Source organism: Pongo pygmaeus, chromosome 8, assembly GCF_028885625.2.
Source record: "Pongo pygmaeus isolate AG05252 chromosome 8, NHGRI_mPonPyg2-v2.0_pri, whole genome shotgun sequence".
Lineage (NCBI taxonomy): Eukaryota > Metazoa > Chordata > Mammalia > Primates > Hominidae > Pongo > Pongo pygmaeus.
In genome coordinates this window covers 100541954-100567548 of record NC_072381.2, presented here as the reverse complement: position 1 = coordinate 100567548, position 25595 = coordinate 100541954, and the positions used below count along the sequence as shown (strand labels likewise).

At 43.2% G+C, this 25595-nt stretch overlaps 1 protein-coding gene across 1 annotated transcript in view; it reads left to right on the top strand.

The window, feature by feature from the left end:
- The window catches only part of PDLIM1 (PDZ and LIM domain 1), a 53627-nt gene that overhangs the window by 7038 nt on the left and 20994 nt on the right, over window positions 1–25595 (top strand). Inside the window, exons 2-4 of the mRNA XM_054436240.2 lie at window positions 12291–12442; window positions 15239–15323; window positions 20041–20240. Coding sequence (XP_054292215.1) covers window positions 12291–12442; window positions 15239–15323; window positions 20041–20240 — 437 coding nt within the window. The remainder of the gene's footprint in view (window positions 1–12290; window positions 12443–15238; window positions 15324–20040; window positions 20241–25595) is intronic.

Sequence of the window (25595 nt, the reverse complement as noted above, 5' to 3'; positions counted from 1 at the left end):
ATAGAATAGGTAAGTAGTGGGTATAATTATACGATATAAAATATCACAGCAACAAGAATGAAGAAATTACAACTATGCACAGTGACATGGAGGAGACACACACACACACACACACACACACACTGAGGGAAAAAAGCCATACCTAAGAGTAAAGAGTAAATACTATGTGATTCCAGTTACATAAAATTAGACAGAATTAATCTACAGTGTTAGCAGTCAGGATCATGGCAGACCTTTGCCAGAAGGTCAGTGACAGAAAGCGGGCACAGGGAGGTTTAGCAGTTCAGGTAATGTTCTGTTTCTTTATCTCATGCTGTTTCCTTGGGCGTGCTCTGTATGAGAATTCAATCAGCTGTATAGTTACCATTTGTGCTGTATACATGTCATCCTTCAGTAAAGGTTACATAGAAGCCCGCGTAATTGTTTAAAAGATCGGACAATATAAACCTACAGAAAGCATAAGGTAAAAGGCTTCCCCAGTCTTACTTTACAGAGGTAAACACAGTAAATAGCTGGCTGCAAACCTTTCCAGACTTTTTCCATACACGTAGCATTTCTAAAACCAAATTACTATATCTCAGTGAACTATTTGGACTTCATTGCTTTGTGCTTTCTGCCTTATTTTTACTGTAACAAATCAAGAATGAAAGACATCTTAATGTCAAGGGAAAAATACATTTTTGATATCTGCAAGATCTAGTTCAAACCTTGTCTTGTCCATTTACTAGCTTGTATGTTCTTGGACAGGTTAACCCTTGAAAATTCAGTGTCCTCATTTGCAATGTGGGAATAATAGCACTTGTCTTCAAAGGTTGTGGTGAGGATTAAGATGATACATAGAGAGAGCCTAGTGGTACTATTAAACAAATATTAATGGTAGCTACTATATATTGAGTGTTTATTATGTGCCAGGCATTGTTCTGAACTCTTTACAAATGCAGTCTCATTTAACCCTTCCAACAACCTGATGAGGTTGATGCATTATAAATTTCATTTGATAAATGAAGATACTGAGTCAGAGAGAGTAATTCCCTCAAGGTTTAGTGAGTGTTTAGGCTTTGGGTTATGGATGGTAGCTGTTGGAGCTATTTAAAAGCACGTAGGTTTCGTAGGAGCTTGTTTGGAAACTTTTGAGGAACTCGATGACTTCTTGACGGAGTCTAGCTCTATCGCCTGGGCTGGAGTGCCGTGGCATGATCTCAGCTCATTGCAACCTCCACCTCCTGGGTTCAAGTGATCCTCCCACCTCAGCCTCCCAAGTAGCTGGGATTCCAAGCATGCGCCATCACACCTGGCTAATTTTTGTATTTTTAGTAGAGATGGGGTTTCACCATGTTGGTGAACAGGTTGGCCTTGAACTCCTGACTTTAAGTGATCTGCCCATCTCGGCCTTCCAAAGTGCTGGGATTACCGGCATGAGCCACCACGCCTGGCCTCGATGACTTCTTAAGAATTTAGTCAGGGTATTCTGTTTGGCTACCTGTTTTATTATATTCCTATCTGAGAAATGGTGGTCGGTCTTTCAGACTAAGAGAGCAGCACGTCTCTTTGAACTGTCACCCCTTAGCACTAATAACTTCTTTTTGCACCATGCACAGTGTGAAGCTGGATTAAGGTGCAACTTATCTACAAGCACCTACCCTATTTTATTGCCTCATTTCCCTGAGAAAATGGTTATAGACTAACCAAGAACATTTTAAAACAGTGTTATGTTTTCAGGTCACCCTGTATAAGTGCATACAGCTTCTGCAGCCATAATGTGGCTGTGAAGTCTGTGCCACAGCCTCAGCCCACAAACATACTGAGTCAGAAGATTCTGACTAAAGAGAGTTCAAATTCCACATCTAAATGGCATCCTACAGAGCTGGGTCCTGCTTTATCCCCAGTTTAGAATCTGTTAAATTTGTACCCAAATACCTTGACACAACTATTAAATCAGCAGAGATTATGCTTAAAGGCATGTAGCATTGAGATTGAACTTGAATCTCACATTTCTTTATCCCAGTTGTATATAATTATTACTATCATTATTTAGGATGTCTCTTTCACTTACTTGCAGGCTTCTCTTAGGCTTGTCTTTCACTTACTTACATATTTACAATATTTAAAACACAAGAACACACATAAGATTTAACAAAAAATTGGAACATGGAAGAGGAAAGAGAGAGAAGTGCCAGGAACTTTAAATCAGTTGGTTCTGTAATTGCACACTACATTTATCTGTGAGTTTTCTGGCCAAGGGAAAATAGGACCCACGTCGAGTTATTTAGATATCTTGTTTGGAGTTATTATACTTCTACTGGTTGGACGCAGTGGCTCATGCCTGTGAAACTAGCACTTTGGAAGGCCAAGGTGTGAGGATTGCTTGAGGCCAGGAGTTCAAGACCACCCTGGCCAACACAGTGAGACCCCATCTCTATTTAAAAAAAACAACAAAATTACTTATGCAATGCTCCATTTGCATAGCATTTTCAGGGGTGTTAACCAACATTACAGGGGCTGTATTTTTTTGTTTGTTTTTTGTTTGAGACAGCATCCTGCTCTGTTGCCCAAGCTGGAGTGTAGTGGTGCTATCATAGCTAACTGCAGCCTCGACCTCCTCCCAGCTTAAGCGATCCTTCCACCTCAGTCTCCTCGGTCTCCTCGAGTAGCTGGGACTACATGCCTGGCTAATTTTTAATTTATTGTTCAGACAGGGTCCCACTATGTTGCCCGGGCTAGTTTCAAGCTCCTGGGCTTAAGCAGTCTTCCTGCTGTGGCCCCCCAAAGTGCTGGGATTATAGGCATGAGCCACCCCTGCCTGGCCTATTTTTTTTTTTTAAGTCTATTTTGGTAAGAGATAGAGAAATACTATTCTAATGGATATTCCTTTCAGGGGCTTTCTATGTATTTTATAGGAGCATAAGTTCTGCCCTTGAAGGTGTTTCTGGAGGAGCTGAGATTTTAGGGTCTAATTACTTTTTGTCTATCTGATGACTTTAACTTCATTCAGGGAGAGAGTTTAAGGGGAAAAGATAGTCATAGTCATCATCTCTCTTGGTGTTTCCAAACCTGATGAGCATTAATGTTTTCTGGGAAGCTTTAAAAAGGTATGGGTTCTTGGGTTTCACTGTATAGGCTGTCTTTGGTGGATCTGAGATGGGGTGTGGAGCTCTATCTGTATTTTTAATCCCTGCCCCCATGGGATCTGATGACCAACCTGATTGAAAACCATTGCCTCATCCTTGCAAATATCACAGTTGGCTGAGTATTCGTGAGTGGGGTTGATTTCTGGCCTGAGGTTTAGATGCCAACTCCAAGGGGCAAGGTTAACAATGTTCCATAAAGAGTCAGGAAATTGACCTGTAGTCCTGTCCACAAATAAACCTTCTGAATAGACACGGTTTTTCCCTCAAGAAAAAGAAAAAAATAAAACAAAGCAAAAACCTCTGCCTTAGAACCATTTAAACCATTTGACAAATATTTGGTTAAAACCTCCACGTCTGTCAAAAAGGCAACAGTACTGTTTATCATCCAGGCTGGAGTACTTCTGAGAATGAAATGGGGTGGTCTTGATAGTTAAGCTGTTTTGGGCAAATCAGGGCATTTGGTAATCCTAGTCATAAAGTATTTCTACATATAATCATGCTTTCCATAACTTTTAAACTGAGCCAGTGGTCACAAACTCATTTGTATCAAGGGGCTAAGAGGCAACACAAGAGTTTTTAAATTTTTTTTTTTTTTTTGGAGATGGAATCTCTCTCTGTTGCCCAGGCTGGAGTGCAGTAGGGTGATCTTGGCTCATTGCAACCTCTGCCTCCCCGGTTCAAGTGATTCTCCTGCCTCAGCCTCCTGAGTAGCTGGGATTACAGGCACCTGCCACCACCTGGCTAATTTTTTGTATTTTTAGTAGAGACGGGGTTTTGCCATGTTGGCCAGGCTGGTCTTGAACTCCTGACCTCTAGTGATCCACCTGCCCTGGCCTCCCAAAGAGCTGGGATTACAGGTGTGAGCCACCATGCCTGGCCTAAAATTTGTTTTTTTAAAAAGAAAATTTACTAAAAAGGACTAATGTGCTCATACTTACTCATTTTTGTTAAATTCTGTATGTTATATATGTAAAAGAACATTTTAAAAAATGCAACTTTTAAGAAGCTGGCATTGGGTTTATGTTGCCTAGAATTGAAGCATATGGCCTGTTTGCAGCGGGAAGTTGCCTGGTAAATAATATTTTTCCTCATCGCTGAATCCCAGTGGGCCCCCAATGGGATCTCTGCTATCTTTTCTTTCTTTGCCCACCAAAACTGTTTCTTTGCCTGAGAATTAAATAAGAATGTTCCTTGGCTTGTTTGAGAATCACATTTTCTTGCTGCATTCATTTCTGCTGTAGTAATTTTACAGAAGGCAAATTATAATCCCTAGTCCAAACCATTTCTAGCACAGGGACAACGTTTTGCTCCCCTGAGTAATCACAGTAAACTCTGACTCAGCCCAGTGTGTAGCATGCAGAGCTCAGCGTGTTGGTTGAATCAACAAATGATGATGGACCAGACCTCCAAAATGATTTCCTCTAAAAACTGGCACCCTTTAAGGCAGTAGAGAGGAAAAGCATTAGAGTTGGGGTTTGAATTGCCTCACCCAGCAAGCTCTGCTCAATTATTTTTTCCCCATACTGTATTAGAAGATCAAGAAGGTAGTTATATTGTGGTATAAAGTATAATTATATGTGTATATTAGAAGGGAAAAAATTGCTAGAAACTTATATACCATAATAAATGAGTTTTGAGTAGGTGAGGTAGTCAGAAAATTAATAGCTGCAAGAATGATCATAAATGGTAACAGGTACTGGGTTTCTGTGGCTGGGGCAGTAGAGCATGGTAGAGCCTGTGGCTAAATGGAGAGCATGTGTCTCATAGAGAGGATCAGAAGCTCCTCATTTGGTGCTGATTGTTGCCATATGGGAATCTAGGCCCAGAATTGCCAGATTTTCTGATTTTTCAAAAGAAGCTGAGAATCTAGGGGTTTGAGTGATTTTGTTGATATATAAATATTGGCATGTAATTTAAATGTAAGAAAAAAAACAGGACTGTTGGCTGGGACCATTTCACAGGCCTCTAGCTTTCAGTCTTGAGCCAGAGTTAAAGGAACCCCATCTAGCTGTCAGTAGAACATGCGATTTTTAAGTAGGACTGCCTTCTGAAAGACCTACTAGGGAAAGCCAGCCACAGAATGGCTGACCTAGAGGCCAAACGGGTGACCCCTTGAATGGGTTTGCTTCTTTGAGTGTCTGTTAGAGTATCTGTCAAATGCAGTCACCTTAATCTCAGCAGAGCTAAGGCTCAGTGGTTGTTTCTTGGCAGTTGACTGGGCAATGTTAGACGCTATGTTTCAATTTCTTTGTTGGTCTCCTAGTCTGTTTACATCTACAGCCTCATCCTCTTCCTCTCCCTTCACTTGCTAAATTTCTTTCTTTTCTTTTTTTTTTTTTGAGACTTGGCATGCTCTTTCCTTTTGCTTTTTTCCTTTTGTGGCTTTGCACAGTTTTAAGCAGCACCTCCTCCAGGGAGTGTTCCATGATTCCACCTTTAGGCTCCTACTGCCTTGTTGGTTCTAGCACAACACTCATCAGCTGTTGTACATGCTGGTCTCCCCCCAGGAGACTGTGAGCTTCTTGATGGCAGGCACCACCCTTTTCACAGCTGACTTCCAGTGCCTTGTGTGGTTCCCGGAATCTACAAACAATAGCTCACATTTCTGGAGCCCTGACAGTGGGGTCTCTGCCTGAATCGCCTCATGTAATCCTCGCAACAGCCTTCTGATGTCAAAGCTGTTCTTTTCATCCTTGGTGCATCTTTGTTTACACAGAGGTAAAATATCCTGCTGAAGGACACTTAGCTCACAAGCCAAGCAGGACTTGAACCCTGGCCATCTGACTCCAGAAACCACATCTTAATGAACAAGTTACACTGTCTTTCAGAATGTACATAAGGATATCTGATAAGTGAATGAACAGAGAGAGAAAGAAGGAAGAGGGGAGGGATGAAGTAGAAACATGCCATTATCACTGAGGGAGGAGGGTTATCTTTTTATTTGTCATGGGTATGCATCCAGTTCTGTATGATAGTAGTGTCATTTAGGTATGTAGTTATTTAAATGTAAGTCGAAGAAAGTGGGAGAGCTACATCATTATCCTATTTTATTTACACCAGTTAGAAGTGCAATTAAACTTCAAAAACCTTCTTATATGCTCAGGACTGGCAGCAGTGGACAGGTCTTAAAGATGCATTATGAACTTGGGAGTAGAGAACATGTTGGCCTCTAAGCAAGCAGTGTCTGCCTGGGGTGCTGGTGGGGACAAAGAGTGAGAGACACAAGAATGAATTGAGGAGAAAATGATAGATTGTTCATTAGTGGAAATTGTTGTGCCTAAACCCATTTACTCTTTTATTTTATTTTATTTTATTTTTAGACATTCTTACTGTGTCACCCAGGCTGGAGTGCAGTGGTGTGATCTTGGCTCACTGCAGCCTCCACCTCCCAGGTTCAAGCAATTCTCCTGTCTCAGCCCCCTGAGTAATTGGGATTACAGGCAGTGTGCATCACCACAGCTGGCTAATTTTTGTATTTTTAGTAGAGATAGGGTTTCACCATGTTGGCCAGGCTGGTCTTGAACTCCTGGGCTCATGTGATCTGCCTGCCATCTGACCTCCCAAAAGTGCTTGGCCTCCCAAAGTGCTGGGATTAAAGGCATGAGCCACCGTGCCTGTCCCCATTTATTCTTATGCAGCAAGAGTTGTGTGATCTAGTTGTATGGTCTCTGGGGAAGAAGGCTGGCAATGGCATGTTCATTGAACTAATGGGGGTGAGTATATAATTTTTTTTTCTTTTTCTGAGACAAAGTCTCACTCTATCACCCAGGCTGGAGTTTAGTGGCACAGTCTCAGCTCACTGCAGCCTTTACCTCCTGGGCACAAGCCGTCCTCCCACCTCAGCTTCCTGAGTAGCTGGGACTACAGGCGTGTGCCACCGTGCCTGGCAAATTTTTTTTTGTATTTTGTAGAGACAGGGTTATGCCATGTTGCCCAGGCTGGTCTCGAACTCCTGAGCTCAAGGTGAGCCACTTACCTTGGTCTCCCACAGTGCTGAGATTACAGGCGTAAGCCACCATGCCTGGCCCAGAAGTTTTTTTTTTTTTTAAGAAATTGAAGCTGACTCTATTATGAGCTGGTTCTGATGGAACTTGATGGTCAGGAGGAAATTAGAGCAGATAGTGTGGCCTAGTTGGTTAAGTGGGTGGACTCTGGAGCCTGCTGTGGCCTGCCGCTCACCAGCTGTGCAACCTCAGGCAAACTGCTTAACCCCTGTTCCTCCATTTCTTCATCTGTAATGATGTAGATAACATTGCCTGTCTGGTAGCATCACGTGAATATTGGTGAGTTAACCCTTGCTAAAGACTTTGTCATGCTTGGTACCTAAACGCTCATTAACTGATGGCTGTCATGATTATGATTGTGATAAATAGTGTTTGGCAAGGATTGGAATCCACCATTCAAGACAGGAACTATCCAGTGTTGGAGGCACAGGCCTTCTCTCCTGTAACCCTTGTCACTTCTGTGTTATGATTTGTAAATTTTATAATGGGTGGGGTTACTGGGCCCCAGATCAGTACAGGGCAGGGGAGTGACTGTCCTGTGGTGGGGAGGCACTCAGCCAGCAGCAGGACTTTGTGACACTCCAGGTCCTATGTAGAAGGCCACTGCAGATGAGTCTCCTGGATTTTTTTTTGGCTTTGACAGTTGAGTTTGGAGCCTCTGCTTGTGGCAATGTGCTAAAGCAAAAAGGAATGGAATTTGCAATGAGAGAGCCTTTCAAGTTCAGGCTCAGCCTTTAGCTGTGTGAACTTGAACCACTCACAATTTCTCTGAATCTCAATTTCCTCATCTGTGAAGTTTATCTAATATGTTGGTGGTGAGGTAACCATATTATTATCTCAAATAGGAGATTGTATATGAAAGGGCTTTGGAAAGGCAAATCCCATAATTTGTTTAAATCAATTTTTTCCCCTAAAAAAGATAGCTCATAAAAGAATGTGAACTTAATCTGTATGTGTAATTTCTTTCAAGTCCTATCTGATGTTGCTTGTGACTTTCTGAGATTTCCTTTGGCTTCTTACCAGTTTGGCTTTAAAAAAAAAAACAAAGAAATTATACTGAAAGATAGGATGACCAGACCTCAATTACTCAGGCTTGGGGCTCCTAAGACTGGTTCTAGCTTGTCCAGGACCTGTTGGGATATACTTAGCAGAAATGTCTCTCCCACAAAACAGTTGGAACCAAATGCTGGACATTCTGGACTTCTCAGCAGTTCACCGTAAAAAAGTGAAAGGAAACTTCTTTTTCATCTTCTCAACCTCTCCAGTTCCAATCTCATTTGAGTTTTGTGAGTGGTCATGCTTCAGGATAGCAGTGTAGAGGGAAATGATTATTTGATTTTTGAAATAAAAATATTTTTGATGTTTTTGAAATAATTCATTTTAAAGGATAAAATGAAGCAGGCTGATTACATATTTAACAACACTCAGTGTTTTAGAGCCAATCATTTATTATACAGATATTTATTGAGCACCTACTATGTTCCAGTTATTGGGTGCTGAGGATACTGTAACTGCCCAATGGGTTCTTGCCCGTTACCCAGATAGAGTTGATTTATCAAGACAGGGGATTTGCAATACAGAAAGTTTAATACACGTAGAGCTGGCTAAATGGAAGACTAGAGTTTTATTATTACTCAAATCAGCCTCCATGAAAGTTGAAGGCTAGGGGTTTTCAAAGATAGTTCGGCAGGCAGGGGCCTAGGGATGGTGAATGCTGATTGGTTGGGCATGCCGTCACAGGGGTGTGGAAAACAGTGTGTTGAGTTCGCATCTTGGTCAGGGGGCATCCAGTAGGTAGTCAGAAATGCAAAAGCCTGAAAGGACATCGCAAAAGGCCAATCTTAGGTTCTACAATAGGGGTGTTACTTACAGGAGTAACTGGGGAAGTTGCAAATATTGTGAGCTCTGGAATAATGGCTGGTAATCATTTAACTATGCCTACATCTTAGCAGAATTCCGGCCCCTCTCATCCTCCTAACCTGGTGGGCTTTCATTAGTTTTTCAAAGCAGTTTAGTTTTGGAAAGTGCTACCATCATTTAAACTATACACTAAAATTTCTCCGGAAGTTAGCTTTGCTGATGCCCAGGAATGACCAAGGACAGTTTGGAGGTTAAAGGCAAGATGGAATTGGTTAGGCCAGATCTCTTTCACTGTCATAATTTTCTCACTGTTAAAATTTTTGCAATATCACAGCACAGAAGGCAGACAAAATCCTGCCCTCATGCACCTTACTGCTGAGTAGGCCTTTCAACATTAAACAAACTAACCCACCAAGGAGGTTTGCAAACATAAAGTGACCAGTGCCGTGAAGAAGAACCAAGTGTATTAAAAGGATGACTGGGCTGGGCATGCTGGCTCACGCCTATAATCCAAGCACTATGGGAGGCCGAGGCGGGCGGATCACCTGAGGTCAGGAGTTCGAGACCAGCCTGGCCAACATGGTGAAAAAAACCCATCTCTTCTAAAAATACAAAAAATTAGCTGGGCATGGTGGTGCAGCCTGTAATCCCAGCTACTCAGGAGGTGAGACAGGATAATCGCTTGAACCCGGGAGGTGGAGGTTGCAGTGAGCTGAGATTGCGCCACTGCACACCAGCCTGGTCAACAAGAGCAAAACTCCATCTCAAAAAAAAAAAAAAAAAGGATGACTGTGAGGGTATAGCTTAGATTGGAGGTGAGGGAAGGCCTCTTTGAGAAGAAGGGTTGTTTACACAGACACCTGGAAGATGAGAAGTTAATCAGGCAGAGGTAGAAGCAGGTGTGAAAGTCCTGAGGCCCTGTAGCTGGAGCCCAGTGGGGAAGAGGCATGATGCGGGTGGGGAGGGAGGCACTGGCTTTAGCGGCCTTGTTAAAGATTTTGGATTTCATCCTAAGGGGACTGCTCTTTGAAACTGCTAGATTTAGCCATGATAAATGAGTTCCATAAGGCATTATTTTCCTTGATTCAGGCTGCTCTCCTTTGGAGTTAGTCAGTCAAGAATGCTTGCCAATCCCAAATAAAGTGATGCTTAGAGCCATTTAAAAACTGAGCCTGCATTGTCCTTTAGTAACAGTGAAACGTATATGAAGATGCACCAGATCAGTCTTCTCAGGACAACAGGTCAGAAAATGGAGGAATTTTTTTTTTTATTGCACGCATTGGATGACTCAGAAGCTAACTCTCCATTGTTGACTGAAATGAGAGCAGCCTGTGCTTGCCTGGATAAAAAGTCCTGTCCCAGTGGCTGAATGAGGGAACGATCTGAACCTTGAATCAAGAGGCTGGTTTTGTTTCCTAAAACCCAGATCTCTGGTAAACAAATGATGGGAGAGCCAGAAAGGAAGGTTAGGAGGTCAGGATCTCGGTACTGGTTTCCACATCCTGCCACATTCCAGGAGAGTTTTGCCTGATAAAGTCATAGCATGTGCAGGCCAGAAGGGACCTCAAGGATCAACTTGTCTTGTCCTCATTTTATGGGGTCAGGGTGCTGATGGGGAATGCACCATAATAGCGGCACCACACTAGCTGCGCTGAGGACTAATCGGAAACTGTAGCTGCTAAAAACTGCATCAGATACTGAGGTTTAGGACCCAATTTGTGTGTCCTGGTTTGGTGCCTTGAAGAACCTGTTACCTGTGGTTCAGCCATAAGGAGACCCCCAAGTGTTCATAAGATCTTCCTCAATTGGATCCCGAGAGTCAAGGGCCTTCTCCAAAGGGTGGCCAGAGCCCTGTGGGCATTGGGAGCCTGGGGATGTTACTGCCACCCTGCTCCTGCGGACTTGGAATTCCCATCCAAGAAGGTCTTGTAATGTGGAAAAAAAAAGTTGTGAACTTACCCTGGGATGATGACAGTAATATTTTTAGTATACCTTAGTTTAGAAAATCTAACCAGATACCTTGGTTAGAAATAGTACTCTGAGGTGAGTACTATTTCAAAATGAGTTTGGATCTTGTTCATTCTAATAGCATCTGTATTCACTTGAAAAATAGTTGTACATCAGTGTAGGAGATGTGATATGTATTGAGTCCGCATGTATTGCTCTGTAGGCAGGTGAATTTAAGGACCTATTGCAGTAATTGATTGGCTTCCCCCAAGCATCAGTGATCTGTCAATTTGGAACCACCGGTTTTAGAAGCATCAGTCTGCAGAAAACCAGCCGCCTATAGGGAATGACCCTAGTCATTTTGGGAGATTAAACCAGTATAAACCTATACTACCATACTTTAGGATATCCTTGATTACTTTTAACAATTTTTTATTTTTTTAATTTTTATTTTATGATTATTATTATTTTTTGAGACGAAATCTCACTCTGTTGCCCAGGCTGGAGTACAGAGGCGTGATCTTGGCTCACTGCAACCTCCACCATCTGGGTTCAAGTGATCCTTCTGCCTCAGCCTCCTGAGTAGCTGAGATCACACCCGGCTAATTTTTTTGTATTTTTGGTAGAGACAGGGTTTTACCATGTTGGCCAGGCTGGTCTCAAACTCCTGACCTCAGGTGATCCGCCTGCCTTGGCCTCCCAAAGTGCTGTCATTACAGGCGTGAGCCACCTTGCCTGGTCAACAATTTTTTAAATTAAAAAGTAATTCAATATTATTGTAAAAAACATTGCAAAACTGTATAACTGTGAACAATAGTGTGCAGTGTTTCCACTTTCTTTTGTATACATAACATTATTAAGATTTTTAAAGAAATAGGGTGTTATAGTATATAATGTTCTCTAAATGTGTGTGTTTTTTTAAAATGTAATTGTTAACTAATTTTAAGGAAGCAAACATAGTTCAGTGGGAAGGACATCAGATCTGTTTGGGGTTTGTTTCCTGGCTCCGTAAGAACACTAGTTGGAGGACCAGTAATATAATAATATACTAGTTGGGTGATCCTGGGTAAGTCATAGGTCTTTCTAAGCCTCAGATCCTGGTCTTGGAAATGGGGACTGCTATTTGTCCTCCTTTCTCACAAGGTTGCTATAGGGATACAATGAGATCATATTAGAAAAGCACTCTTTGTCACTGATAACATAATATAAATGATTGTTATTATTTAAGCTATGATTTCAGCCCTCTTTTCTTTTTCAGGGCTTTGCTCCGTATCAGTGAATACTTAACTTGGTGGTAACTTAGTGGTTTGGAGACAAATAGTAACTAGCCTGCTCTCCCCTTTTTTTCTAGGTCACTCCTGGAAGCAAGGCGGCTCTAGCTAATTTATGTATCGGAGATGTAATCACAGCCATTGATGGGGAAAATACTAGCAATATGACACACTTGGAAGCTCAGAACAGAATCAAAGGCTGCACAGACAACTTGACGCTCACTGTAGCCAGGTGAAGCCTATGGAAACGTTTTGTTCATTTCTGATTGACTAGAAGCTGTTTGTGGGCAGGGACGGCCTTCCCTATCTGAGAATCCCCCAGACCTCCTAGCTCAGTGCCATGTATATACTATAGGCACGCCAAAAGGTCTGTGGAATTTGAACTTCACATTGCTTATTTCCCCTCTATTTTTTTTTTTTTTTTTTTTTTTTGAGACGGAGTCTCACTCTGTACAGCCCAGGCTGGAGTGCAGTGGTGCAATCTCAGCTCACTGCAACCTCTGCCTCCTGGGTTCAAGTGATTCTCCTGCCTTAGCCTCCTGAGTAGCTGGGATTGCAGATGTGCACCACCATACCCAGCAAATTTTTGTGTTTTTAGTAGAGATGGGGCTTCACCATGTTGGCCAGGCTGGCCTTGAACTCCTGACCTCAGGTGATCCACCTGCCTCAGCCTCCCAAAGTGCTAGGATTACAGGGGTGAGCCACTGTGCCCGGCCCCCCTCTAGTTTTCACAGTGCTTATGATGTGGGCTTCTTTCAGTAAGATACCTGCATTTTCACTTGATCCAATTCAACTAACCAACATTTTGAGTAAGTAAAATGTCCTGGCCAGGTGCGGTGGCTCTCTCTGTAATTCCAGCACTTTGGAAGGCTGAGGCAGACAAATCACTTGAGGTCTGGAGTTCGAAACCAGCCTGGCCAACATGGTGAAACCCTATCTCCACTAAAAATTAAAAAATTAGCCAGGTGTGGTAGCGTGCACCTGTAGTTCCAGCTACTCGGGAGGCTGAGGCAGGAGAATCACTTGAACCCAGGAGGCGGAGGTTGCAGTGAGCTGAGATGGCGTCACTGCACTCCAGCCTGGGCAACAGAGCGAAACTCCATCTCAAAAAAAAAAAAAAAATGTCCTTAGGATGCTGCTGCTACTGCATTGTGCTGAGTAGTGGGTACCATACCAGGAGATTGCAACAACAGAGAAAAGCTTGAACACATTAGCAGCAGAGTACTGAGTGTAACTTTAAGTACACGACAAACAGGGAGCGCTGGTGATAAAAGAATGAATGAGGGTAGCACCTTGGGAGCTGTAATTAGGGTAGAATTTCCATTCTTCTTTCATTTAGCCTTGGAAGGGGTCCTGCAAAGGCAGGATTTCAGAAGTGATTTGGTTCAACCCTCAGTTGGCTCCCTGTTTCCTACTGCATCAAATTCAGATGTTTCATTCTGATCACCTGTTATCTCACTAACCTTAGCTGCCACAGCTCTTTGTCATGAAGCCTTTGGTTAGATTCTCGTCTGTGAAGTATGTTTTTTGCTTTTTTTTTTCCACTTTGTGGCACAGGACTGGCAGGTGGATCGAGTGTGAGGGAGTATATCAAAATATTTTGTACACTTCAGAGACCTACCCCATGAGAGGTACACCGTGTTATTACTACCCCCTCAAAAGCACATCTGCCCTTCATTCTCATCTCCGTTTCTATCTTTGTCTAAATCCTCTCCTTCAAGCCCGAGTTCAGGACATTCATTCATTGGTTGATTAATTGATTTTTTTATTCGTTTACCGACATGTTGAACAGGGACATCTTGTATATATCTGGCAAAGACATTGTGACAAATATAAAGTTAAGTATGGCCAGGTACGGTGGCTGTAGTCTGTAATCCCAGCACTTTGGGAGGCCGAGGCGGGTAGATCACCTGAGGTCAGGAGTTCAAGACCAGCCTGGCCAACATGATGAAACCCTGTTTCTACAAAAATACAGAAAAATTAGCTAGGGATGATGGCAGGTGCCTGTAATCTCAGCTACTCGGGAGGCTGGGGTAGGAGAATGGCTTGAGCCTGGGAGGCGGAGGTTGCAGTGAGCCAAGATCACGCCATTCATTGCACTCTAGCCTGGGCGACAAGAGTGAGACTCTGTCTCAAAAAATAAATAAATAAAATAAATAAAGATAAGTATAAATATTTTCTACCTGCAAGAGAGGAAACAACGACACTAATGAAAGCTGAGACTAAAGTAAAATCATTGCTCTCTGATTGGTACAAAGAAAATAGTTTATAAGAGCAAAAGAGGGGCATTCTTTTCTTCTTTTCTTTTTTTTGAGATGGAGTCTCGCTCTGTCACCCAGGCTGAAGTGCAGTGGCGCTATCTCAGCTCACTGCAACCTCTGCCTCCTGGGTTTAAGTGAGTCTCCTGCCTCAGCCTCCCGAGTAGCTGGGATTATAGGCATATGCCACCACACCCGGCTAATTTTTGTATTTTTAGTGGAGATGGGGTTTCACCATGTTGGCCAGGCTGATGTCAAACTCCAGACTTCAAGTGATTTCCCCGCCTCAGCCTCCCAAAGTGCTGGGATTATAGGCGTGAGCCACCACACCCGGCCAAGAGGCATTATTTTCATTTGGGTCAAACAGGCTTCACAAATAAGTTGGTTATTTGGTCTGGACCAAACACACTGGGTTGAGATAGAGGAGAAGCCCATTCTATCCTGGGCAGAGATAGGGCAGTGTGAGTCATGCTCAGGAACATGGAGGAGGCCACACTGCTGGTGTCAGCTACCCAGAGTGTGGTGAGGGAGGATGAAGTGCTTGGGAATTTCCTTAGCCCTTGGGGCTATGCTGCGGAGCCATCAGCCATGGATGTTATCAGATTGGGGTGTTTAAAAGATCAAACTGGTGGCAAATGGAAGGTAGAGCTGATGGGAGGGTGCTAGTTCAGAGCCTAGTCCAGGAAAGAGGGGGCATTTTTCCAGTTTGTCTTTAGTATATATTATTTATTTTACGTGAGTGAAACAGCAGCTTTGTTAATCTGTTGCAGATCTGAACATAAAGTCTGGTCTCCCCTGGTGACAGAGGAAGGGAAGCGTCATCCATACAAGATGAATTTAGCCTCTGAACCCCAGGTAAGTTCTTGCTCATCATTGCCGCTGCTCTCACCACCCAGCACTTTGCCGTTTCTGACACTGCTCAGCACATTCCTGTTTTTCCTGCCCTGGAGGCCTGGGGATAAGACTGCAGGGAGAGCCCTCCACTGTCACTGCTGGTATCTGGCTCTTGTTCAGTTCTTCCCGTAAGGGAACTGCAGGAGGATAGGGCTGGAAAACCCCAGGGCAGTGACGCTGTGTCCTGGGCTGGAAGCAGGGGGTCGGAAGGCGATAAGGGAAGCCGGTGGAAGCCTTCCTGCGTGGGAAGGGTTGGCAGGATCACAGTGAAGTCAAGGAACTATTCAGCTCGTTATGGATTTCAGCAACAAATGAATCATGACAGGGATGAAAATAAGTTTAGGTCTGGAGGCCTAGAGCCTAGAAGAAATCGGGGAATATGTAATAGGAAGCCCTGCTTCTCCCCACTGTATGCCCCTGTCTGGTTTCCATGAGCCATGGAGTGGAAATCTCTATTTTTCTTACAGTGAAACTTCTAGTGAGACTTTAAAATTACTAAAATAAAGCAGCAATTAATATAAAAAAAAGCAGTACATAGTGTACAATTTGTCACCCAGATAGAATTTCTCAGGACAGTAGACTGCCCTAAGATCCCATATTTGTGAAGAAATCTCTCAGTAGTTGGATTATAGGTGATTTTATTTCTTTCTGCCTTATGTGCCTCTTCGAAATAATCTACAATGCATGGGTATTGTTTTTGAAATAAGGGACAAACTTAGAGATGTTTAGAACATCTTTTGTAAAATTCCTCACACCCAACATGCTACTTGTCACAAAGTATGTGTCTGTTGGATACATTAATGAATTAGTAATGATAAACTAGGTACGTTGATAATGCCTTTTGAAAATTTTAGACTGGTTTGTGATGGTTATGCATTTGACCCAAGTTGAAGATTTGAAATTTAACTTATTTTTCTAAGTTTGGGATACTATTTAGTTTTTATGGTGAATTAAGATATAATTAAAATACAATGTATAACTAGCTATCTTTTATACATAAAACAGAAACTTGTATGAAGTTGAACTCACTTGGTATATTAGTGTGTGTTAATTGGGTGGTTGGATATAAGTCATATTTTCTCAAATAGAATTCATTAAAATTTCAAAAATGAAGTCATATAAAATTTTTGCCATTAAGATAGTAAAAATAATTATTAAAAATCCCAAGAGCAATTTTAAGGATCATTTTGCGTCATTTCAAAACTGACGTGAACATATTCTTCTATACAACTCCTCTCAGGAAAGTTCGTAAAATGGCACTTGGTCTCTACACTGGCAGTTGTGCGAACTAATTTAAAACATGCCGCAGTTAGTTTCAGTTTCCTTGGGAGTTCTCAGCTACTTCATTAAATTTACCATGTTAAATTTTAATTGTTAAATTTTAATTTTTACATATTTTATAACACAAGGAACGATTTCGTTTTAACTTGGTCTATCTGAAATCCTCATTTTCATGTAAATAAGGTAATTATGTAAATTTCAGTTATAGTTTTCATTTGTAGTATATTTGAATTTTCATTTTAAATCTATAGTTACCTGTATTAATCTTTTGAAGGTAGTTCTTTTCAGATTACAAAAATTATCAAATACTTTAAACCCTAGTATTTTTCTTGTGATTCTAGTAATGCTTTATTACTGTAAGAAAAACTTCTCACCCATCATTTTTCCAAAGTCTTTTACTTCCAGCCATTCTAAAGTAGAGGATAAATGAATAAGAGCAGAGTTCATCTATAATAAAAAGATCTGTTGGTTCATGTAATGCCAACCAACACCCCAGCTTATCTGAGGTCAGCATAGTTACACACCTAGTTTGTAATTCCTCATTATTGAGTTTCCTTGGAGACTGATAAATACAAAGCCCAAACAATTACATCATCCCTTCTAAAAGGCAAGCCCTGAATCTGCCTGCTTTCTGGAAAGACTAGTCAGTATTCAGATGAGGGTAGAGATATTCCTTTTATGTACAAACCAGATGCATTCTTGAAAGATTCTTCATAAAGTGAAATCATACGAATTTTCAACCTGAATTTTCCATTGACTTCCAATCTAATTGGAAATGTGTTTCGGTGGAGGGAGAAGGGAACAGACCCTGGTTGAATATGTGCCACGAGCCAGGCACTGTACTGTACTTGACACTCTAGTAACTCACACAAATCCTTGTGAAGAAGGCTTTATCTTCTTCATTTTAAAGATGAAAAATGGGCTCAGAGGGGTATTCCTTGCCAAACAGGAAATTGCAGGGAAAAATTGAGCCAAGGTGGAAAAATAAAGACCCTTCCTTGGGGCTCTGCATCCTCTGCTGCTCCTAGGAATTGCCATGGAGATGGAGAGAAGAAGAAAGAGTGACTATCCTGGCTGTGGCATATGTAGGCAAGAGTACCAGGCCACCCATCTGTAAATCTCTGTCTTCATGACCATAGCCTTTAATTACTATATATTATTTCTTTGGGTAGCTGTGCCATAAAATTTACTTAACTACTCTTTGATAACTGCTGAAGTTTTGTGTTGTTTTTTATTTTTTATTATTTATTTTTATTTTTTATTTTTGAGACGGAGTCTTGCTCTGTCGCCCAGGCTGGAGTGCAGTGGTGCAATCTTGGCTCACTGCAACCTCTGCCTCCTGAGTTCAAGTGATTTTCTTGCCTCAGCCTCCGAGTAGCTGGGATTAGAGGCAGGTGCCACCACGCCTAGCTAATTTTTATATTTTAGTAGAAACGAGGTTTCACCATGTTGGCCAGGCTGGTCTTGAATTCCTGACCTCAGGTGATCCTCTTGCGTTGGCTTTCCAAAGTGCTGCGACTACAGGAATGAGCCACCGTGCCTGGCCTGTTTTGTTTTTTTAGAGATGAGAGTCTTGCTCTGTCACCCAGGCTGACGTGCAGTGGCACGATATGGCACACTGCAGCCTCCATCTCCTGGGCTTACACAATCCTCCTGCCTCAGCCCTCTCAAGTAGCTGGGACTATCAGCGTGCACCATCATGTCTGTCTAACTTTTTTTTACTGATGGGGTCTTACTATGTTGCCCAGGCTGGTTTCGAACTCCTGGGCTCAAGCATTCCTCCTGATTTGGACTCCCCAAGTGTTGGGATTACAGGCGTGAGCCACTGCACCCAGCCAAAAGAGAAATCTTTTTTTTTTTTTTTTGGAGACAGAGTTCCACTCTTGTTGCCCAGGCTGGAATGCAATGGTACAATCTTGGCTCACCGCAACCTCCGCCTCCTGGGTTCAAGAGATTCTCCTGCCTCAGCCTCCCGAGTAGCTGTGATTACAGGCATGCGCCACCATGACTGGCTAATTTTTGTATTTTTAGTAGAGATGAGGTTTCTCCATGTTGGTCAGGCTGGTCTTGAACTCCACACCTCAGGTGATCCGCCCGCCTCAGCCTCCCAAAGTGCTGGGATTACAGGCGTGAGCCACCACACTCGGCCCAAAAGAGAAATCTTAAACATAAAAATATTTTCAGGTTGTTTTATTTTAAATTAGGTACTCAATAAAGCTTTTAGTTTTCATGATTTTTTTAAAGAAAGCTTAAAAGACTTGAAGATTTAACAAAAAAGGAGAGAAAAAAAGGAAGTGCAACAGATGACAGGAACTCTTTTGGAGGCAGCTGTTCTGGGCCTGGGTGTTTTAAGAAAGAGACTAGAGTTCAGGAAGATTTTTCTGGAAAACACAGACACTAAGACACATTTTGAGTTCAGCCGGCTGCATAGAGCATGCATCACCTAGAAGCCATGGGTTGATCCAGACACCCATATAGAAAGGACCTTGCTAATTGGGCTATCGGAAAAGCTATGATGCCAGCAGGGGGGAAAGGAAAAGTAGAAAAGCTGTAGTTTTAGAAAACAGGAATGTTAATTTCCAAAGTGGTTTTGGGGGTTTGTAAAGGAGCTCTGAGATGTTGTAGCTGTAGTAATTATTCACCTGACTCTTAACAAGTCTAGGGTGGGGGTGGAGGGAACTTTCTCAAATTACAGAAAGAGGGGAATGAGAACACTAGGAACTCAAAAGTCCTTTTCTGCAGCTCTGCTGGGTACCGCCCCTGTAACAGGTATCCCCTGACCTTCTATCTGATTAGCCTTGTCTTTCTCCCAGAAGAAACAATAGATCCTTAATTTCCTTTACCCTTGCTCTGCAGGAGATTGAGACCATCTCTGCCTAGTCAGCAGCTGCTTCCCCTGTGACACCACACCCACACCCTCTTATCTTGCTTGTCTAACTTGCTCACTTCTGGAGAATTTATCTCCACCTTTTATCATCTCCTGCTTTTGCACTGACCAAAGTGACTGCATATTTCTCTCCACCTAGTGCTTTAATCTCTTTGGTATGTGCCCCGAAAGCGTGTTTTAGCTCTGACTTGAATCTTACAGCCCAAAGCATCAAGGGCTGGCCTGCCCGAGGGTGCCCAGAGGGCAGGCTTTGCTGGGCCTCAAGGAAGTATCAGAAGGCAGAGATGATTCAGGGGGTGTGAACTCGCACAGGTGCCCATTGTGGGAAACTTCCCCAGTCATTGCCCATGTGTCTCAGTGGGTGTGTCAGTGTCCCTCAGCTAAAGTTTGGGTTGAACTAGGGCTATCTTAGTAGCTGGAACACCTCTCCCTGGCGCTCAGCCTGCACTGCCCATCACGGGGTTTGCATTGGATGCCCCCCTTGATTTCTCCTCTGATCCCTGCCTGCAGGAGGTCCTGCACATAGGAAGCGCCCACAACCGAAGTGCCATGCCCTTTACCGCCTCGCCTGCCTCCAGCACTACCGCCAGGGTCATCACAAACCAGTACAACAACCCAGCTGGCCTCTACTCTTCTGAAAATATCTCCAACTTCAACAATGCCCTGGAGTCAAAGACTGCTGCCAGCGGGGTGGAGGCGAACAGCAGACCGTAAGTAGCCCAGGAGTCCTCCTCTGAGCCAGTCCTGGGAGGGGCTTTTCACATCAGGACCAGGGCTGCCCAGGCAGGTGCAAGAGCCACTACTCCAGGGAGAAAAATGACTACATTAGCAGAACACTTCTGTGTTCATTTTCTTCATCTACACAAAGGGGACAATACCTCTTGCTTTATAGGGTCTGTAAAAGTAAGAACTAACACGTAAAATGCCCAGCATTGTGTCAAGCACAAACAAATCAGTTAATCCTCCAGAACTGTTTTTATTTGTGTTTTGATTTCTGTGGTCATCATCTTCCAACTGAACATAGTCCTTCCTTGACAGGCCTGCTGCTTCCTGAGAAATTCTTCAGTATTATTAGTCGGGGAGTGTTTGAGAGAATCTAGAGTAGCCTGTGCTTGTGTTCACCATCTGAACTAAGCAAGGGAGAAATACTTCATGCTGCACAGTTTTGGTGAAGCAGTGTTTGCTTTTTCCCTAGAGTGGACCAGAGGTCATGAAAGAAGAGAGGTCCCTGAGGATATAAATGCTTGTCCTTAGGAATAGGTTCTGATCTGGGGACAGAGGCAGGCTTAACTGGCGGAGAGGTAGGGCTGCAGGTGGAAAGAGGAGAGGTGTCTGAGGAAGTGCCTTGCTGGGGACTGAGGAGGCATGTCCTCTTCTGTCACAGATCATTTGGCTGCAGCTGCCTTTGAGTCATCTTTTTTTTTTTTTTTTTTTTTGAGACAAGGTTTTGCTCTGTCACCCAGGCTGGAGTACAGTGGTTTGATCACAGCTCACTGCAGCCTTGACCTCCTGGGTTCAAGTGATCCTCCTGCCTCAGCCTCCTGAGTAGCTGGTACTACAGGTGTGTGCCACCACACTTGGCTAAGTTTTAATTTTTTTTGTAGAGATTGGGGTCTCACTATGTTGCCCAGGCTGGTCTCAAACTCCTGGCCCCAAGTGATCCTCCCACCTCAGACTCCCAAAGTTCCGGGATTACAGGCATGAGCCACCAAGCCCTTTGAGTCTTTATTGGAGTCTCCTGGATCTTCCCAGCAGAGGGGCCCAGTGTCTGCTCCATCTCAGGCTCTTTGAGGATGAATCCAGAAACACTGGGAATCCCAGCAAAGGAACTGGGTTTGAGGATGGGTTAGAGATGGGGCCAATTCTCTGTAGGTGTAAAGGGGGTAGACTAGGTTAGGAATTGCCCACTCAAATACCCAAAAGTGGCAGGCAGGATGAGGAACTGAGGCAGAGTTCTGAGTAAACAAGGGTGCCAGGTGGGGGTGGGGGTGGCAGCTGGAGCATGCATTCCTGGTCCAGAGGGGACGCTGCTCCTTGGCTCCAGCTGTGTGCCTCATGCAGGTCTCGTTTCTGCTGATTATTTCCATTAAAACAGAAGTTGGAAAGCCTCTTTTTTCGGAAATCTCCTGATTTTTAATTATTGGTGACATTTAAATTTTGTTGGAAAACACTGTGTGGTCCAAACTTGCCTTAGCTCTGAGAACCTTTCCCACTTGGAATCATCAATTTTTGTATTGCCTCTGAAGCCAGCTTTGCCATTCAGTTTCTCCCCAATTCACCTTTAACAAGAACCTGCTCAACTCTTATGGTAATTAAATTGCAAACCAATGGCTTCAAATGCAGGTTGAGAGAGGTTAAGATACTAGAGGTTCCAAACTACTTAAATGTTTGGAAAGGGCTGTTGTAGCAACACCTCTCAAGGGCTCTTTGGCCATTCCATGCATATAGTCACCCCTCCCCTCCCCAGAGAGAGACAGATGTCATTGGACACCCATGGCATGCGCGTCCCTGTTCCCTGTGCCTGACACTGAGAGGACACTAAGATTTATTTCTTTCTTTTTTTTTGAGATGGAATTTCACTCTTGTTGCCTAGGCTAGAGTGCAACGGAGTGACCTCTGCTCACCACAACCTCCGCCTCCCGGGTTCAAGCGATTGTTCTGCATCAGCCTCCCGAGTAACTGCGATTACAGGCATGCGCCACCACGCCCGGATAATTTTGTGTTTTTAGTAGAGATGGGGTTTCTCCATGTTGATCAGGCTGGTCTCAAACTCCCGACCTCAGGTGATCTGCCTGCCTCAGCCTCCCAAAGTGCTGGGCTTACAGATGTGAGCCACTGTGCCCAGCTGACACTAAGATTTTTTTTAACATTTCTTTGAGTCTAGTAGGGCAGACTTTTTTCTGTGTTGACTTTGGCTTTAGAAGATGTTAAAGGTTACTGGCCATTTATCATAGTAACCAAGGCAAAGTCGCCACCAATGTTTCTTCTTCCCTCAAATTCTGGTTCTTGCAAGGGCTTACTGGCTTGAGATGATGATCCTCTTCCAGGTGACTGTTGGGACATTTGGGATACCTGAGAAATGGTGTCATACTGGGCCCCCTAGGCTTTCCACAGACACATCCTGAGAGGAAGCTTCCAAGCAGCTCAGGAGTGGTGGAAACACTGGTGGCTGTGATCCTTGTTTTTAGCTGCTTTGGTGCTGGGGAGGCTGAGAACATGACCCTCTTTTACTGTCCCAGAGTGGAATGTTCCATGATCTGGACTTAGTAACCCAGGAAATCATACATCCTTAATTGAAAGAGCTGCTATGCATTGGGAGAAATATGTGCCTGGGAAATATTTTTAGTATGGCCTTGGCTATTTTTCCTTCATTAATGTCTTTCTTCTTCTCTTATGTTCCCTGCCTGCTCCCTCCCCCGAGTCTGAAACTACCAGGTGGCTGTGTAAGCCTTTCCTCTAGCCCCTGGCCCAGACTCTTTGGCTGCAGTGGTTGCCGAGTATCAAAATTTGTGTCTTTGCAGATTTTCTCAGCAGAGAGCGTCCTATTTCTGTTCCATCCCGCACTCTTTGAGGCTGAACCCAGAAACAGTGGGAAAACCAACAGCCTAAGGCAGAGGAGCTGCCTAACTGGCCATGCTGCTTGTATGGGGGGATCTCAGCTTGCTGGCGTATTTCTAGTGCATTCCCACAAAGAAAGATTCTCCTGTGAGCCCAGCAGTCACCCGGTAACTTTGCTTGCTCAGTCAGCACAAGTCCCAAGTGCTCGCTCCCTCCCACTGTTTAGTCTGTGAAATTCGCTGAAGTTCCAGAATTGGCTCACTACATACTTTGCGTCTGAGGTCATCACCCATTCTCTGGGGCTTGCCCTGGATTTCTTTGTCCTATGCACTTGAAAGTATCGTGGTGTGTCTGTGGCTATCTGTCTTGTAGGTCTTTACAGAGCTGTGTCCCAGTCAGATAAGAACAGAGATAGCCTTGCCAACTGGTAAGGCAGGTGAGGGGGTTTCTCTGCTGCCCTTCCTCCCAGTGCACACAGTGGAGGGGGAGGTCCTCAGTGGCCTTTTTCCTCTAGGTCAGTTCAGCATAATAATCATTTATTGAGTGCCTACTGTGTACCAGGTGGGCGAAGAAAATGTCAGTTCCGCAGAAAGCTAGCACCTTTCCTCTGATCTCTTTTAATTGAGTTGAGGGGACCCTGGTCAAAATCAGAAAATTCAGAGCCCAGATTTCATTGTTTATATGATACTGCCTGATACTTCCTAAAGGCTTGGTAGATAGAGGGGCCTGAGCCTTGAATTCCAGCTCTGCCTCTTACTAGCTGTGTGACCTTGGGAAAACCATGTAACATCTCTGAAACTCAAGACTCCTGAGATCTAAGGTGGAAATAATACTAACTTCTTCACCACCAGGTTGTTGAGACAATGCAATGGGATGTGCACAGAGCACTCAGCACAGTGCCTGGGCCCTGGTAGGTGCTCAGTAAATGCTAATTATTGCTAACTTTAGTTTCCATGAGGAACTCCATCCCCATCACTTCTGAGAACTGGGGGCTACAGAAGTGTGGAAGCACATAGACAAATGTAATGGAGAAGACTTTGCTGTGGCTTATGGTACACTTCTTTCTTTCCCATTAAATTCAGCCAGCCCACACAGCTAATCAGCTTACTGATGGGGTGGTGGTGTTCTCTTCAAGGAATGATTGGAGAGCTCCTGTAACCAACATACTAGGCTCTAGATAATAGCTCTTCCAAATTGTGTTGTAAGGTGTTGCCCTCAAACATTCATGAGGGAGATTTCTAAGCAGCTGCCCTGGAAATAAAGGGATGCCTCATTTTCTATTCAAATGATATCACAAGGATGATGTTAACCCTGGCTTCTTCAGAGCTGAATCAGAAGTACACCTCTATCATGAAGGCTGCTTGCCCCTCTAGCTAAACTTGCCTGCCACCCACAGAAAACTGGCTCTGGTGTGTGGGCATTCCTCTCTCTTCTCCTGATGCCCACAATTACCCCTCTGGTTTCTTATTGCAGGACCAATATGTGTGCCTTTGAAGACCAAAACTTAGGAAGCACACAGGCCAGGCTTCCCTTCTGAAAATGATTACATGGGGTTTCCCAGAATGGCGTTTTTGGGTGAACATTGGGGTAATCAGGCTGGGACATCTCATTTCTTGGGATAGGAGATAGGAAAGATTTTTCTGGGTCCGTCTACCTCCTTTCCCCCACCTACATAAAAAGCAAGTATTCCTCTACATTATTTCCAGCTAGCACTTAACTTCCACCATTTGGGGAAAATATTTCTTAAAATTAATTAAAATTTTTATTTTGAGATAATTGTAGATTCACTTGCAGTTATAGGAGATAATACAGAGATCCCCTATACCCTTTACCAATTTCCCTCAATGGTAACATCTTGAAAACACAATAGTAACAAAACCAGGATATTGACATCAATACACTCAAGATACTGAACATTTCCATCTCTGCAAGAGTTTCTCATGTTGCTCTTTTATAGCCACACTCACCTCCCTCCTTTTCCCTCACCCTCCTTAACCCCTGGCAACCTACTCATCTACTCTTTATATTTTTATTATTTCAAATATGTTATATTAATGGAATCATACAGTGTGTAACCTGGGATTAGCTCTTCTACTCAGTATAATTGTCTGGAGATTTATTTAGGTTTTTGTATCAATAGGTTTATGTATCAATAGTTTGTTCCTTTTTTTTCTGTTCTATGGGTTTGTCTTTTTTTATTGTGTTAAAAAACATGAAATTTATGATCTTAATCGTTTTTAAGTGTATTGTAATGTTTACTGTATGTACATTGTTGTGCAACACATCTCTAGAACTTTTTTATCCTGAAAAACTGAAACTCTATACCCGTTGAAAAACAACCTCACCTTAAAGTTCCTATCTCTCAAGCCCCTAGCAACCACTATAATACTTTCTAAGAGTTTGATTGCTTTAGATATCTCATATAACTGGAGTCATGCATTTGTCTTTTTTCAATTACCATAATGTCCTCAAGGTTTTCCAATGTTGTAGTATATGACAGGATTTCC